Below are 16945 nucleotides of genomic sequence, written 5' to 3'. Positions count from 1 at the left end.
GGTCCGGCCCACATCATTACTCACAGGCCCTCACGCGCCGATGCCCTGAGGGGAGGAAGCCCTCACAAAACACAGCGAGTGATAATGGACACTCATGCCTCCCATTCCTGTTATTGCACCTTGTCAATCAAACAGTCCGAGTTGACATTGCTGACATTGCTCAGAATAACTGAGTCCGTCCCTATAGGCAGAATGTCTTCGCACGGTTGGATCGAAGTACAGGAAGTACAGATGTCAGCAAAGTCAACACTGTTCCTGATCCATGCTAACTAGTGGATTTGCAAGGCAGGGAAGGACAAGGGGATGGAAGCCAATGAGAAAATCCAACAGCTGGGGAGGATCTGGCCTTCACAGGTGCGCTCACGTATGTGTGCGTGAACCAGAGAGGAGGAGATGGACTTAATTGGAGTGATGTGGCAGCAGGTGAGGGTACAGATACATGTATTTAAAATACGTATTTGAAATACAAAATACTATTTTGTATTTAAAAGCCTTTGGAAAAAATCTAATTTATTTTGTATTTAAGATTAGTATTTTTGTATTTTGAAAATTTTGTGCCAGTCAACCTCTTTATCAGGGTGCTGATTTCATTCATCAACTAGTTCAGACACGCCCCCTCCCCCCAACATTCATCACGTGAGCTGCAGCTGTACAGCTCCATTCAGCATTGGGTGAGCGACTTTACTGGAATAAGATAAGGTGAGGATGTCATGGTCAACTGTACTTGTCGATTAAAGTTAAAATGTGCATCATTCAGATTTGCCTTCAGTTAACATGAAAGAAGAAAAGAGCACCGAATAGCATTAGCCAATCAGTTTTGATAGTTAATCGGTTGTTGTTTTTTATCAACTAGCTTGTCAAATGTGTTTAAAGCATTACTGCATGTTAGGCCTGGGTGATATGACAATACATATCGTGGCGATGATATAAAGAGTGAATCGACTGAACTTCTTCTAAATCGTTTACATAGAATGGCCTATCAGGGTAAGCGAATATATCCATGCAGCTTTTAGTGGGCAGGAATTATTGGAACGTTGGAGTGGAAAAAGAAGCATGAATGAATGAGCAACAGAAAGTGATGTGCTTTGTGCAGAGTGGAACGCCGACAAGTAGGCCTACACTTTTGACACTCCGCGTCAAGTGGAGGAATCACCACCCAGCTCCTGATTTCTGTCGCCCAACCCCAACATTCATCACGTGAGCTGCAGCTGTACAACTCCATTCAGCATTGGGTGAGTGACTTTACTGGAATAAGATAAGGTTAGGATGTCATGGTCAACTGTACTTGTCGATTAAAGTTAAAATATGTGCTTTGTGCAGAGTGGAACGCCGACAAGTAGGCCTACACTTTTGACACTCCGCGTCAAGTGGAGGAATCACCACGCAGCTCCTGATTTCTGTCGTGGTGGAAGCGTTTTGAGCAGTTGAAGCCTTGTTTATACTTTGGCCTGGCTCTACGCCGCGAACCGGCTGACTGCCTGCTCCTCCTTAAACGGACGAGGCTTTTATACTTGATGCGCTCTCCGTTGTATAATTCTGTGAAATGACAGGGGGCGACACAGAGTAATTGTTCTCCAAACCATCAGAAAGCAGCAGTGGGAGGAAGTAGTTTGCCGAGTTGTTTGTCAAACAGTCATTTCGTGAGAAGTTTGTGAATAAATGGATTTTTTCACATATAAACTGATTAGGTTGTGGGTAATTTTGGAGGACACATGTGAAAATGTTTTTGAGTACACTTCTTAAACCCACACAAAAGAATTCAATGAATCTTGTAAAATGCAGTAAACCTGAGATTATGATTTGTGACGTTAGAACAGACCATATGAATATGATAACATTATGTATAACACTAAATTAAATAATGCTTTCATATGTTTTTTTTTTTTATTCATTAAACATTTTCTTTTAATTAATGTTTGTATTTAACATGGGCCATTACTTTATTCATTATTTCTAATATTGCAGGCTCATTTTGTAAATGTAAGCATTTTAAATTTTAGAGAAGTGCAAACTTCACATTTACAAAATCAGGTGATTGTGTTCACCCATCTATGCAAATGTATGTTTATGTAGAGACAAAATAATTAGGTTAATCACTGTCTGTCATCAACAATTTAATTTGTGAAGACACTGATGAATGGTTCACCACAAACAATCTTTAAGTTTTGTTTTACTGTTTGTAAAAAAAAAAACTAAAAAAACCTTTGAGCAAATAGTGTTAAATGCTATCTAAACGAATTCTAATTTAAAAATGTAAATTAGGTAAACTTTCTGATTTTAATAAACTTTATATACATCAAGATCAATTTTAACATGAAATAAATATCTTTCAATAGTAGTTTTGTATTTCCTAAGAGGTATGTAAAATGAAAACAAACGTTTCTAAGCAGTTGTACACATCGAAATGTGTGTGTTTGTTTGTTTTTTTCTTTCTCCAGAATAGGTCCAGATAGATTTCAGCCTATAGGGATACCTGCACTGGATGGCCAATTTTACATGTATTTTGTGTATTTTCAAAATGGAAAATATTTATATACTGTATTTTGTATTCAAATACATTTTTCCACACAGTATTTTCTATTTTTATTTTAAATACATTTTCATGTATTTATGCCCATCTCTGGCAGCAGGCCAGCAGGGCTCTATGAAAACAGACAGCCACACGCCTTACCAGAACAGTAGCATGCCAACATAGGCAAAGCTCTGTGTCAGCACTTCATCACTCTACACTTTGAGTTTTCACAATAAGGCAAGCCTCACTGTTATTATTGCACATAATAACATGCAGAAAGCCATTAAAGCCATCTTAGGGCATATGGTTGGTTTCGACTTCTATGACATCCTGTCCACGTCACATACACTGATCAGCCACATTAAAACCACCTGTCTAATATCATGCAGGTCCCCTTTGTGCTGCTAAATCAGCTCTGATGTGTCAAGGCATGGGCACCACAACACCTCTGAACGTGTCCTGTGGTATCTGGCACCAAGACATTAGCAAGTTGCAGACGCTGGGCCTCAATGGATAGATTTGTTTGTCCAGCACAGCCTATAGAAGCTCAATCGGATTTAGATCTGGGAAATTTGGAGGACAAGGCAACACCTTGAACTCTCTGTCATGTTCTTCAAACCATTTCTAAATGATTGCTAACCCAGTCGTCTCACTATTTGGCCCTTGTCTAAGTCACTCAGATCTTTTCACTTGCACATTTTTCCTGCTTCCAACACATGAAATTCAGGAACTGACTGTTCACTTGCTGCTTAATATATCCCACCACTTGACAGGCGGCATTATATTGATATAATCAATATTAATCACTTCAGCTTTCAGTGGTTTTAACACTGTGGCTGACCAGTGTAAAATAAATATCAAATAAGCTTACAAAATACCCAAAACATTGCTTGTTAAGAGATGGTGTTTTGTTAGACAGCAACACCCAAGTACAGACATGAATAATGTTATCTGTGCAGGTTTTCCAAGCGATTAAACTTGATAAATTCTATCAGACTTTTTGAAGACTTTTACAGTTTAAGCAAAGAAGCATATCATATCTGGTGACCAGAATATTAAAGAAATGTTTGACACGTCTTCCAGTCCATCAAAGGAATGTTTTGCCAGCTTTCCATCCACATGTTTTAAATGTGAATTTTGGAATATTGCATTAAAGAATTCCTGGACGGAAACACCAAGATAAAATTTTCAAAATGTGTTAAAAAACCTAAATAAACAACAAAATAAAATTACAAATAAATGCATGCAATGATATTTTTGCAATATTGGATGGAAACAGCTAAAACCACTCAAAATACCTAAGCAAATTTACAGAAACGCTGTCGCAAACTCGCAACCATCCAAAATAACATGGTATTTTCTTCAAAAAAGTAATCTAGTTAAAAATTTGAAATAGCTGCACTTTATCAAACTAGCATCTATAAGAAATAAAGTTTCTGTGACTTGGAAGCCAGAGCAGAGAGTTTATTTTGAACCTTCTGAAGTCAGCGGGAGCAAGATGGAATTACTAAGAAATGGCAGCACAAAGTTATAAAACCCATTGCAACTTTTCTGTCTGACCTGTTCACCACTGTGCATGGTATTTTCAGCTTTGCAAAAGGTCTTAAAAGAGCAGGACCATTTGCACACAAACAGCTCGTTCTTGGAAAGAAAGAAAAAACCTGTCAATCAAAACAGGCCAAGATTGTCAAATGTTTCCACACAGATCACAACCAATAGGAAATTATTACATATGCTGAAAAGGTACCATGTAATACCAGCATTTCTCATAATCTGTCATGAGCTGCATGTACAATTTTCCCTGATAACCAGTGCTAAGCAATGCATTTCAACATGAACAGCAGCACTTATCGAACCTGAGAGCTAGAGATCCCAAGGACACACTTAGTATGGAGGGAGGGGTTCTGTCTGTGTGCACTTAACTAAACCTTACACCATTCAACCATGCAAGGGCACACAGAAACCTCAGGCTCCGATTTGTAGAGACATGGAATACTTGAGATGAATTCCAATGGATTTCCTTCATACTTAAACACAGTCTTAAATATTTAAATAAAGAACTTTTGCATTTGCATTTCAGTGTTGATGTGCCCCCAACTGAACACAGAATAGCATCTGAATAGTCAGATATTAGTCATTATTCTCAAGCAAAACTGATCCAGAAACACTAACTTTAACTTATAAAATCCCAATCAAGCCGAGGCCTCATACAGAAGAGGACTGAACCAAAAAGACTGTTTTTGAGATTTGTTTCAAGTCAATATGAAATCAAAATTGACTCCATTTACTTTTTTCATAAATATTCAAGGTCTTACTATGCACATTTGGTATGTTATTCCCCCCAAAAAAACTTTAATCCAACATATTCACAATTATTAAAATTATGTCTTAACATATCTGGAGACTAATGAGCACATAAAGCCGGTTTTATTGACTCCCATAATTCAGGGGTCCCATTCAGTAACACAGCAAGTACATTAGCCTCTTTCTGAATCCTTGGCAAACACTGCTGCCTTACACCTCTGCATGTGCGTTTCAGAGAGCTGAAATAATTTCCATGTGCAATAATTTCATCTCTTTACTTCATTGTACATAATCTCTAATAAGGCACTTTGACACAAGTGTACTAAAACAATGGTTTATTCTCCCAACTTGGAGAAACATAAGGTCCTCTTTCATGAAAAAAAAAACTGTGAAGATGCCACCTGCTATTACACACTATTTGCAGTTTATTTATGTAGTGGAGAATATGTCATCTGTGATCTACATAGTGTGTCCAATAGACAATCACACACAATAAAAGGCACTAATATTCTAAAGAGAAAAACATTCAAATGTGTCCTTGTTCTTGCTCAAAAACATCATTATGTATCCCTTCTCTGCTGCAAAGCAGTACATTGAGATGAAATATGGTGTGAACTGCAAATAAAAAAGGAAAAACAAGAAAAGTGTCAGTGTCTCTTCTTTGCAGAACTGATCAAGTTCAGTTAAATTTGATGCAGTCTTCAAGTCATTCCACAGATTTTCAATGGGGTTTAAGTCTGGGCTCTGACTATAGGCCACGCAAGGACATTCACCTTTTTCTCCTTCAACCACTATTTTTTGTTGTGTGCTTTGGGTCATTGTCATGTTGGAAGGTACACCTTCTTCCCATTGACAACTTTCTGGCAAAGGGCAGAAGATTTTCCTCAAGAATTTGATGGTATTTTGCCCCATCCATATTTCCACAACTTTATCCCGGAGATCTTTTGACAGTGCCTTGCCACCCATAGTTGATTGTTTGCTTCAGTTGCACTACTAAGAACTGAAATGCTCCAGGAAAGCTCTTTTCATGCTGAGCTAATCAAAATGACCACAGCTGATTATAGTTGAAAGTCAAATGGCTTTGTGTGCCATTGAGAAGGTGATTAGCTACACCTGATTGAGTTTACAAGTCATTTTTAGGAGGGGGTGATCCTTTTTACAACTCAGTGATTGTTTTGTTTTTTTCTGACATGTTGGTGTTATTTATATCTTTGACTTGGATGTTATAAGTTGCACTGAGTAAATACATCTGGATAAAACAGAAACTGTGTCCGTCTTCATTTCAGGCTGCAAAGCAACAAAATTAGATTTTTTTTAAAGGCCAAAGACTTACACTACTTCAGTCTGTGTGCATTGAATTTATTTAATACACGAGTCTCACAATTTGCGTTGAATTACTGAAATAAATGAACTTTTCCACGACATTCTAATTTGAGATGCACCTGTATGTATATATATATATACAAATCACAAAAAAACACAGCCGAACACAGATAAATAGATTGGTGCTGAATATTAGCTGATTTCGAAAAAAGAATCCTATCAACACCAAACTGTATGGGGATACTGTTTCTATTGTTGTTATAGTGTTGTAATTCAACAGCTTGTTCTCCGTGATGTTTGTAGACTTGCACCAAACAAACTCTCATTTAAATTCAACACCCGGTGGTGTATAAATAGAGTTCTGCCCATTTTGTGAAAGTGTCTGAGGCAGGTTACTGGTGTTATGCGTTCCCTGTAACTGGTTTTATGGCAGAGCTTCTTTTCAAGGTCATGAAATCACACAGGAAAACATATATCTCTGGCAGTGCACTGTCAAGGAAACTACTAATAAAAGCATGAGATATTTAAAAACTCCTATATTGAGTTCCTAATTCCAGTTTATCAAGAACGAGTTTGAGTTTTGTACAGTGCACAGAAATTACATGAAAAAAGAAACACAAAATTAAACCGTATATAATAAATACAGATTGTTGGCCAATATCTGAGAATCAATTAAGCAGAATTCGCACTAACAGCAAACTTAATGAGGACGTAATGTTGTAGTTACAGGGGAAAAGGGAAAAACTGGAATAGAACTGTTATGGTGATGAATGCTGAGAATAAAACGGCCATTAATGATTTTGTATTTATACTTGCGTCTTATTTATCTCTGACAAATAGAAGTCAGAAACAAATGCCTCGTAATAAAATCTTTCAAATGTTAGAATTATGAATAAGCCATGGCACAATTAGTACAGAAAATGGTAAACAAACTGTGTAAGGAATCAGTGTGAGTCTAGACAGGTGAAGTGCAAGCGATGGAGGCACAGCAGGTGTCAGTCACATGAAATTCTCGCTCTTGTCTCACAGAGCCAGACTTTCACCATCAGCATAAAGTCTGGTAACACTGCAGCTTATTCTAGTCACAAATCGCCCACTGAAACAAGAATGGCCAGTTGGAATGACATAGGACGTTTATCTTCAAAATAAAACTTTACATATGCATTTCCTTGGCTTATTGCTTCTTTTCTTCGCAAGTCGCTTTGGATAAAAGCACTATCCTGAATGCCTCACAATCCTGCTGCCTACAGTGCCATCAATGTCGAGTTGCTCTCTTCAGTTAGAAAGCGACACTGCAGGTGATCTCAACTCATTAGAAAGCAGAAGAGCACTTTCTGTTCATGTGTCTTTCTTTTTATGACTCACATATTTTTATTTTATTTATTTATTGGTTTATTTAATAGGGACCATGCATATTCATGAACATTGTTGTATAAATATACACCATGTAAATATGCCAGAATTAGTAACAATAACTACTTTTCATCTGCAGTCCCTAGGCAGGTAACATAAAACTAACATAAAGACAGCCAACAATAATACAACATTCATTCACTATAAATGAAAAGATACACATAATGGTGACATATACATTGACAACAAACAACAAAACAAACAAAAATACATGATGGAGAAGACATTGTTCATCCACCTCTATACTGCATTCAATTTAACAGTGAAAGTGTATGAGTGATAAATGTGTGACAATTAAAAATGAATACATCTCTGGTTTTCTAGAAGCCACTGTTTTAAGTGAGTTTTAAAGGTGTTGAATGTAGGACACTCTCTTATTGGGAGGTATATATATATATGCACATATGTACACACACACACACACATAGAATGAACGGTCTGTTCAATGGCAAATGCAGGGAAGTCATTACAGAAGTTAAGCACACACGCACAGTGAATCATCTCTGAATGATGGCACTTAAAATCATTAAGCAGTAATGCCAAGGCCCCCCGTGTAACAAACTGCTTTTGTCATCTCAGCATGCTGAACCCAGAGTAAGTGAACCCGTTGACAGACAGCGCCTACGCATCCACTTCATCAAACTAGCATTTTTAACAGAACTTCACCTCAATAATCCAGTTAAATCTGAAGGCGTTTATTCAGCACCTTCTTTTGATGGTAAAAAAAATGACATTGTTACAGGCCGACGAACGTTATTACTCAGATAAATCACAGGATTTAAGTTAAGATGAAATCAACCCTGGAGCTTTGCAGTCATGATGTTTGGAATGAACATAATCGATAGCAAGGATTTCCACAGTGTTTTGTACAGGCCTGATATGAATTACATGAAAAATAATGAGTGAAGAGAAGCAAGAAGAACAGCTTTTGGCAATTAAACAATCATTTTTAGGGCCAGCAACAACTGAGTTTTACACGCAGTAATGCACAACAGAACTATTAACCTTGTAAAACACTTAATAAATGTTGACTTGAGCGATTGTGGAGAGCTAAATAAATACCAGTCTCTTTCTGTCTTCATTGTCTTCAAACAATGTTTGTAATAATCATCACAGGCCAATGATTATTAGTGCCAATACAAGTCATTTAAGAGCAATGGTGCTGATGTCCAAGCTCTAGCTGATTCATTAGGATCTGCACACTATTTAAAAATCACAAGCAGCATACAGTGTTACCCAGGGTCTTGTACTCTTGATAATTACAGTTCTATTTGGGTTTCTTGCTAAGCAAATGTCAACATGTGTGACTATTGGCAAAAGTTGGTCCTAAAAAATGGACTCGGCTTCTTTCAGACTAAGATTGCAAAAGATGCCTTTTATGTCTAGAACAACAGTCCCACCACTAAGACCAGAATTTCAGATTTTTTTTCTAATTCTTAAATGTGGTTTTCAGGTTGTGTGACTATGAAGTCAGTGAGATGGCAGTATTACATGCTCAAAACAAATCAACTGTTCTACCAGAGTCAAAACTCTTGTTTTATCTGGATTACAGCACAGTGGACCTACCTTTTCACCAAGAGCTCTGAGACTGTCCAAGAAACGCTGCCAGAAGTCTTTGAAAAGGGGGCGGTCAATTTTCTTCAGACTGTCTTTTGTGCTGGCATCAACGCTGACATAAAGTTGTGTAACGGGCACAAGACTCCTATAGATAGAGAAAAGTAGTTGGAGGGATAATTAACTTAGCATTGTATAAAGAAAATCTACCAAGAGCTTGTAACACTCTAAAGAGAAAGGAAAAAATGAAATCGCCCCCATATGACCCCTTTAACATATTAACAAAACTGAAGAATATTGGAGTGTATAAGCATCAGGATTTAAACCATTTTTGGTCAACCAGAGCAAGAGGCTCTATTGTATCATATTCTTTGTCACTGTGCATGTGTAAAACATAATAAAGCAGCACACAACTGAGTGATTGAGTTTTTGAGATGAAAACTGGAGTTATGCCAAGAGTAGGAAATGTGTATGTTCAGACAATGTACCGTACCAACTGCCAGAGCTGCATTAGCCAAAAAAAAGACTCAGTCACTCAGTTCAGCTCACCCTATCATCATTTTAGTAAAGACATTGTATTTCTAATTAGGGAATATCAGTGTCTACAGTGTAAACGTTGCCGGCCACTATGCAGTAAGGCAAGGTATCTGAGTGATAAGTAATGGGCAGAATCCTCCTTGTGGTTTCCCTATGGGCAAGTAGACAAGTCAATACAGCCACTGATTTTCAAAACAGACAAGCTGACATGCTGACCCTGTGTCTCGTTCAAACATTGGAGTCATCTTAAAAACATCTTGAAGAGTGTATTTACATACATTCTCAAAAATCTCAGCAGGCAGATGAAAACCTCCTCTTGTGTTCTGATTCTTAGCTATTTTTGAACTCCTAGATCTCAACAAGGCTTTTGACAGTCTGCCACAATATTTTCCAGATATTAGCATTTAGCATCACTGATACTGCTCTCCTCTGGTTAATATCCTACATTAATGAAAGGCATTAATTCCTACTGATAACCAAATCAAGTCCTGCTCCCATTGCTCATGGTGTCCCCCAGGGCTCAGTTCTGGGCCCTTTCTTTTTTAATTTACATAAATACGCTGCATGTTTCAGATGAAAAAAACGCGACTTCTATTTATGAAAATATCACAGGAGATTTATAGCGATATTGCTGCATTTTTACAGGAAATCGCGTGATTATAGTACTAAGCCGCTGCAATGGAGCAGCTCTAATGCTATTAAATTAAAGATGATGTAGGCTACCATAGAGAGAAAAAAAAATTAACAGTGAGGGCGAGTACTGGAAAAAGTGGTATCGGTGCATCCCTAATATAAACCAATCAAGATCATTGAAATAAGTCTCAGCATCACTGATAATTTTGAGTTGTTAGTGTGAGGTTTGTGCCGGTGTACCATTTCATCCTTTCCTCCTGAAAAGAATGCAATAAAACATTAGCATACTGATATGAGTAAAGCAGCAGGTCTAGGATCTCATTATAACAGCATTTAAGAAAGCAGGGAAGGTTCAGTGCTGGGACCCACAGTGAATATCATTTTTTGCCTCTGTTGGTTTGTTTATCACGCAGAAAAGGCCTGCTTCAGCAGAGAAGCGTGATGAAGCTTGCAGCTACGAGATAAACAACAACGATTGACAAGTGTTTCTCACTTCCTCAGCACACTGTCAACATGATATTCCAGCAGCTGGGGTGACGTCCCCTCACCCTCAGATAACCTGCCTGATCTGTGAGAGGATTCGGCGTGCAGCAGTCGGGAGAATGAGGTGAGGATGTATTTTGCATTAAGCTGGGGAGCAGAAAGAGTGAGAGAGCTAAAAGCTTTTTGGCTGCTCCTGAAAACTCATGAATTTAGCATAATCTGGTGGAATTGAAGGAGCTGGGAGTCAAAGAAGCTGTAATTTGCAATTCAGTGCATGATTATGGCTTATCAGTCCAGTTACAGCCCAAGTGGGACTTCAAAGACTGAGGGAAAAACTTCAAGCTGGAGGATGTTCAGCTGTTAGAACTACTGTGCAGATATACAGAGAACAAACGAATTCAAAAACAGGCTTTGTCTGTAGGCACCAGATCAGAATCACTTAATCATACATGACAAGATACATAACAAAAGTTTGATCATCATAGACATTGAAAGGAATGTGTGCCCACTATATTATGATTAGTGGATGACTGACATGCGATTTTTAGTAGCCGATTCAGCATTTAGTCCCCAAGCTGAACAATTTAGCCCACAGTAGATCCCATTACCTAAAGACTTTAAATCCCACCTGATCTCCTCAGGGAACTGGGCGTTGGTGACCAGGAAGCTGGATATGTTCTGCTGATGAAGGAGTCGAAGGAAGGAGTTGATCTCAGGATACATGATGGGTTCGCCCACCAGAGACAGAGCACAGTGCTTCACGGTGAGGCCCTCTTCAAAGCGCTCGGGACGCACTCCTGGCACACCTGTCACGTGAAACACAAACCAAATGCTTAAAAAATGTTCAGTGGTCAGATTGCGGTGGCATTTGTTAAAGTTAAAGTGTGTAGTTTCTTCGCAACTAGGAACACAAGCAGAATTGCAAAGACAAGTTTTTCAAACTCTCCTTAAATCTGCCATTGGCCAATTAAGTAGATAATCCCACACCCAACTCACGCCATTGGTTGAGCCGATGGCAGGCTGAGGTGCGATTCCCATACAACAACATTAACTCACCTCTTTACTACCATACTACAAAATGACCTAGCTAGACACAACTGTTTCCAGAGACTGTAGTAACATCATTCGTTCAAACCATGTTGGTTCAACAATATAGAATTGCTGTTAATTAAATCATGCAGGTGGTGGAGTAATAACTTCTTGGTTCAAGAACGAAATAATGTCAGATTATTTATGTAAATTATAAACATGGCATGTGAGGACTATTTCGATATACTGATTGAACTGCACAGAACTCCACAATGCTGTTTGCGAATGTTTTTTGGGATTATCGTTTCAGAAAACACTGAATCGTTGAACTATATTGGTAACAACAGAACTTAGTAGATTAAGAATGCTTTTGGGAAACTCACCCCATGTTGGGATGATGAAACGGCAATGTTTTTAAAGCACCAGAGTCACAGTGTTTACTCTGAGTGAAATCAACCAATCAACAAATATCTTGTCTCAGCAAATTCAACTCAGAGAAACGGTTTTAATCTTCAAAAACAAACAATTAGGCTATAGACAGCAAAAGCAACCCATTTAAGTCTAAAACCAAAGAGACATCTTTGGACAAATGGGGGACTGCAGGCAAATTCGAAATTGGTTTCCTGTGAATTAGCAATCCCCCAATTTCTTGCTCACTGAGGAGTCTGGCTCCAATGTTGTGCTCTGTACCCTCTGCACAGCATGCTTCCTGGCCTTTCATCCACTCTGTGTTCACTTGTTAGTGCGTTTGTTTACTCAGCCCTGGGTCATCATGGCTTACTTCTGCTACATGGAGCAGTGATGTCACTGCTAAATGTCAACTGCGCCACCAAGCCAGAGAGGATGGTGAGACCAATACGACGGTGCGGAGGTGGTACAACACACACAAACTTGCACACACACACATCTGGCACTAACTCAGACACTGGAACAAAACCTACAGTAGTCTCCATCAGGACCTCTGGCTCAGATGCATCAAAAGTGCTAATCTTTGGACCAAAAAATATGTACTGCTTTAGAAAAAAAATCCCGGTCCATTTCTCGAAACTTGAAGGAAAAAGAGATGCTCGATAGGAACAATATTACATTTCTGAAAAATAATAACTAAAATAGTAGGTCGTGAGTAATTTTAGAAAATACAAAAGTTTGACATCTGTACTGAAAACAGATGATCAAAAACAGATGTCTTGAGTTTCGAACAGCAGAAACTTTAATTTGCAAATGATAAAATCGAATCAAACTGACTTCGGGACTGTGCCACCCCACCTAATAACATTCCCGGCAGATATCATCAGAAAACTCCCTTTCTTAGCTGCAGATCTGTTTTGTAGCCATCTACGCTAGACATCTCTGATTAATTTTTCAGACTACTGCAGATGGAAAAAAAAAACACATCAAGCAGTCTCCAAATCACCCCATATTCTGGAGTATGAAGGCAGTGCGGTAAAACAAAACCAGTGATGTTAAGGGAGTTGCTTCAAACGCTAAGAAAAAGCACAAATGGATTCAGTTCCCATCTTAAGATCCTTGAAAACCCATCGTGTGTGACCCCTCAATCCCACGAAAGTCTGATCCAGATGTCCGCCAAAGTACTTGAACTTTGGATCTGGCAGTGAAATCACAACCCATTATGAGCTGACGTCACCTGATTGTTGAGATGAGGAATGAGACAGGAATGTGTTACGTCCCAACAGGCACATTTTGGAGGGAAAAGAAAATTGGCTGGCATTAGATTGTTTTATGACACAATATTGGTATGTCGTTGCAAAAATAGTTCTAAGAGTGGGGGACATCATTTTCTGCCATGACTTACCTAAATCACAAAGAATTTGCCATCAAAACAGAAATGATTTCCCTTGGCAGTAACATTTGACTTGATAAAAGCAGCATGATTCATTCCACTGTTTAATTTACTAATTTGTCATTTGGCTGGTGCTTTTATGCAAAGCAACTTACAGTCAGTGAGAGTTTGGGAATTGGCTCACTATCAATTCATGAACTTGAATTTAAAACAAATTGGTCACAGGATATTCTGTATTATTGCAATTAAAACTACACTTACAGCATATGATTTTTTACCATTTTAATTCTACCTCCTTGAACTCAAATGACAATTCTGTAGTCTGTTTGCAATTCAGGAACTGAATTGAAATTTTAAAACATTTTTAATTCTGAATGGCATACAATCCTGCATACAGTCCACCCTTTAGTTTTGACCATTTGATTCATATCATGGGATTGAACCTACAAGCTTTCAGTTAACAGCCCAGAACCCACCACACCACCCCAAAACATAAACTTCATGAAAGAATAAGTCAACTTTTGTGCAGTCTGTGATTGGAGTACATTTTCTTTTTACATCAGATTTCAGCATTAACCATCAACTGTTATATCACCCAGAAAGTTTGCAAAATGTTCTAAATGAATGATGAAGATGCACAAGGCAATGCAATGGGAAATTTCACTTCAGTTATGGTAGCTGACGGTCAAAATAAATAAGCAGCGTTGTGAAAATGTTTTAATGCTGCAATCACAGATATTTCCTATTCATATGGAATTAGATTTTTCAGAGGATGCCAGAATTGGAAGAAAAACAGTATATAATCTGATCAATTATATTTTTCAGAGGTTGTTTGAGGAAAAACACATACACAATTCAGATGTGATCTATGAAACACCAATTATCCAGAAAGGAAAACTAATTTCATCCAAATGGGGCTAAAGAAATATTTTCTTTACCAACTGTACGCTCTTTACTGACCAAAAAAATAAAGGTATAAAATAATTTTTAAAAAGTTTTTTTTTATTTTTTTTTTATAAAATCTATAAATTTTTAAAAAGTTTTTTTTTTTTTTTTTTTTAAATAAAATCTATAATAAAATAAAATTAAAATGATAAAAAAAACTATGTCCCCTAAATACGTCTGTATGGTCCAATGAGATCAATATAACTCTCATAACTCAATTTTACTTTACAAATTAAGCGAGATGCCCTTTCCATCTGATGTCAGCCTGTCAATCTGATCCAGCAACAAACCTCATCCCCTTAATGCTGCTGAAAGCTGATGGATCCACTACTGATCTGATGCAGCAGATGCTGAAGAAAGTGACAAGGTGCAAATGAATAAATTAGACCCAGTCGAACTGCACTTAGAGCCTGTCCTGTTACTGCCTTCTGCAAACCGTAGTAACAGCTAAATATACCCCAGTGTCTGTTGGACAATCTCTGAAACCGGGAGGGTGTTCAGAGTGTAGAGATGTCAACATAGTGTTATGTCACACAATGCTTGAACAGCTTCCAACTGGATATGTGCCTCTGAGGAAAAAGGATTTAAATATATTTGGCTATATTTATATCTCACCAGACAGACAAACAAAACAAAACTAGCTATTTCTGCACAATTACAGTGTAAAGGCCTATTAAAAGCATATGAGAATATTCTATATAAGTTTTTGGCACAACAAGACTTCCGAAGCATACTTTTATTTCACTTGTAAGCCAAAAAAAAAAAAGACCAGAATGTCGACATTGAATTTGATGCACAAATACCTTTCATGTCATTTGTTGCCATCAAATTTGGTGTGCAATAGAAAGTAGACTGTGGCCAATAAGTTTATCTAGTAATGAACCAACCTTTTCAATCCACTGTTGTTTGTTTGAAGGCGGCAGAAGAGCTCATCTGAAGGTAACAGACAGCGACGCTCCGGGGAGTCCTTACCTCTGAACTGGCGAATCATATTCCTGTGGTTCTCCACAGCCTCCTGAATGATCTTCTCGGCCGGGTCCATTTTCCAGCGCCACTCCGTGCCCACCGGGTTGGTGTGGTGTCTGCACAGAGAGAATTAGAGAGGACAGATCCTGTCAGCACGTCACCATCATAGCATTACAAGCCCCGGACCACAGACTCATTCCCCTGAGAACAACACCTGCACCCCCACTGCGCGCAAATTAGTGTCCTGTGACCCTTTCAACAGCTCTCACATCACATGAAAGGGCACAAATGCCAGGCAACAGGGCCTTACTTCCGTCCCCTGCCGCAAATAGCAACAGGAGCTGAGACAACGCTGAATGTGACACCATACCCCTTCATTTCACCAGGGCAGGGGTAGAGCCAAAATCTATTATGAGGATGTACAAAACTACATTTTCAAAATCGACTAGTCAGTGGGTTGTCTGAACAACTAGCAGTTTTTTTTTCCAGTCAGTTTTTTAGTTTGAAGCTTAAAGGGATAGTTCACCCATTTAGTCATTTACTCACTCTTTTGTTGCAAACCTTTATAAGTTTCCTCTGTCGAAAAAAAAGAAGATATTTTGAAGAATGTGTGTATCCAAACAGTTGTCAGTTGACTTTCACAGTAGTTTTTGGCACCCGGCAACGGTTTGTTTCCCAGCATTCTTAAAAATAGCTTTTTTTTGTGTTCATCAGAAGAAAGAAACTCATACAGGTTTGGAACAACTTGAGGGAGAGTAAATGATAACAGAATTTTTACTATCCCTATAATTTATTTAGTTAAGAATCAGAAATGCGTTTTTAAAAGTTTAGAAAATAATGAAAACAAGCTAACTTTACAAATCAGGCCATTGTGATCCAATCCTATCCTGTGTGTATGCTTGGTAACCTGAACATTATTATTTACAAAAGATTGAATTAATTAATTAATTAATTAATGAAAATAATAATATTCTGGCCATTGTGACCCATTTTTAATGAAAAAGAAGAAGAAGAAACAACAACTATTAAAAAATAACCAAAAATGAATAAATAATAAATAATAACTAAAAATAAATTAAGAATTTATTAAGAACTCATGCCATTGTGATCCATTCATATTCAAAGCAAAGTCTGAGTAAAAATATTATTTGAAAAAAAAAGAAAGAAATGCAAACATAATATTTTCAATATAAAATAAAAAAGTAAAATAAGTGTGGATATGCTTGGAGAACCAAGACATCTCGGAGTAAAATAAATATTTTTTAAAAATCTATTATTTAATTAAAGAAACTTTTCATTTTTTTTTTTTTTTTAAAGTCTAATAAATAAGAGTACGCTTGGGGAAGCATGTCCAAGTAAAAAAAAATATTTATATATGTTAAAAATACTTGAAAACTTTTTTTTTTTTTAAATCTAATATTAAAAATTATAAAACTATGTGGGTA

The 16945-nt window shown here is 37.6% G+C and overlaps 1 protein-coding gene across 1 annotated transcript in view; it reads right to left on the bottom strand.

Annotated features, from left to right (window-relative positions):
• tyw1 (tRNA-yW synthesizing protein 1 homolog (S. cerevisiae)) overlaps positions 1-16945 on the bottom strand; it is a 76340-nt gene that overhangs the window by 23691 nt on the left and 35704 nt on the right. Inside the window, exons 12-13 of the mRNA XM_016537968.1 lie at positions 11388-11565; positions 9119-9254 (exon numbers count right to left, since the gene is read on the bottom strand). Of these exons, the coding sequence (XP_016393454.1) occupies positions 9119-9254; positions 11388-11565 (314 nt within the window). The remainder of the gene's footprint in view (positions 1-9118; positions 9255-11387; positions 11566-16945) is intronic.

The sequence above is a fragment of the Sinocyclocheilus rhinocerous genome, unplaced genomic scaffold (genome assembly GCF_001515625.1).
Source record: "Sinocyclocheilus rhinocerous isolate Xijiao unplaced genomic scaffold, SAMN03320098_v1.1 scaffold877, whole genome shotgun sequence".
Lineage (NCBI taxonomy): Eukaryota > Metazoa > Chordata > Actinopteri > Cypriniformes > Cyprinidae > Sinocyclocheilus > Sinocyclocheilus rhinocerous.
Note: the sequence above shows the minus strand (reverse complement) of the source record. Positions and strands in the feature narration are given on the sequence as shown.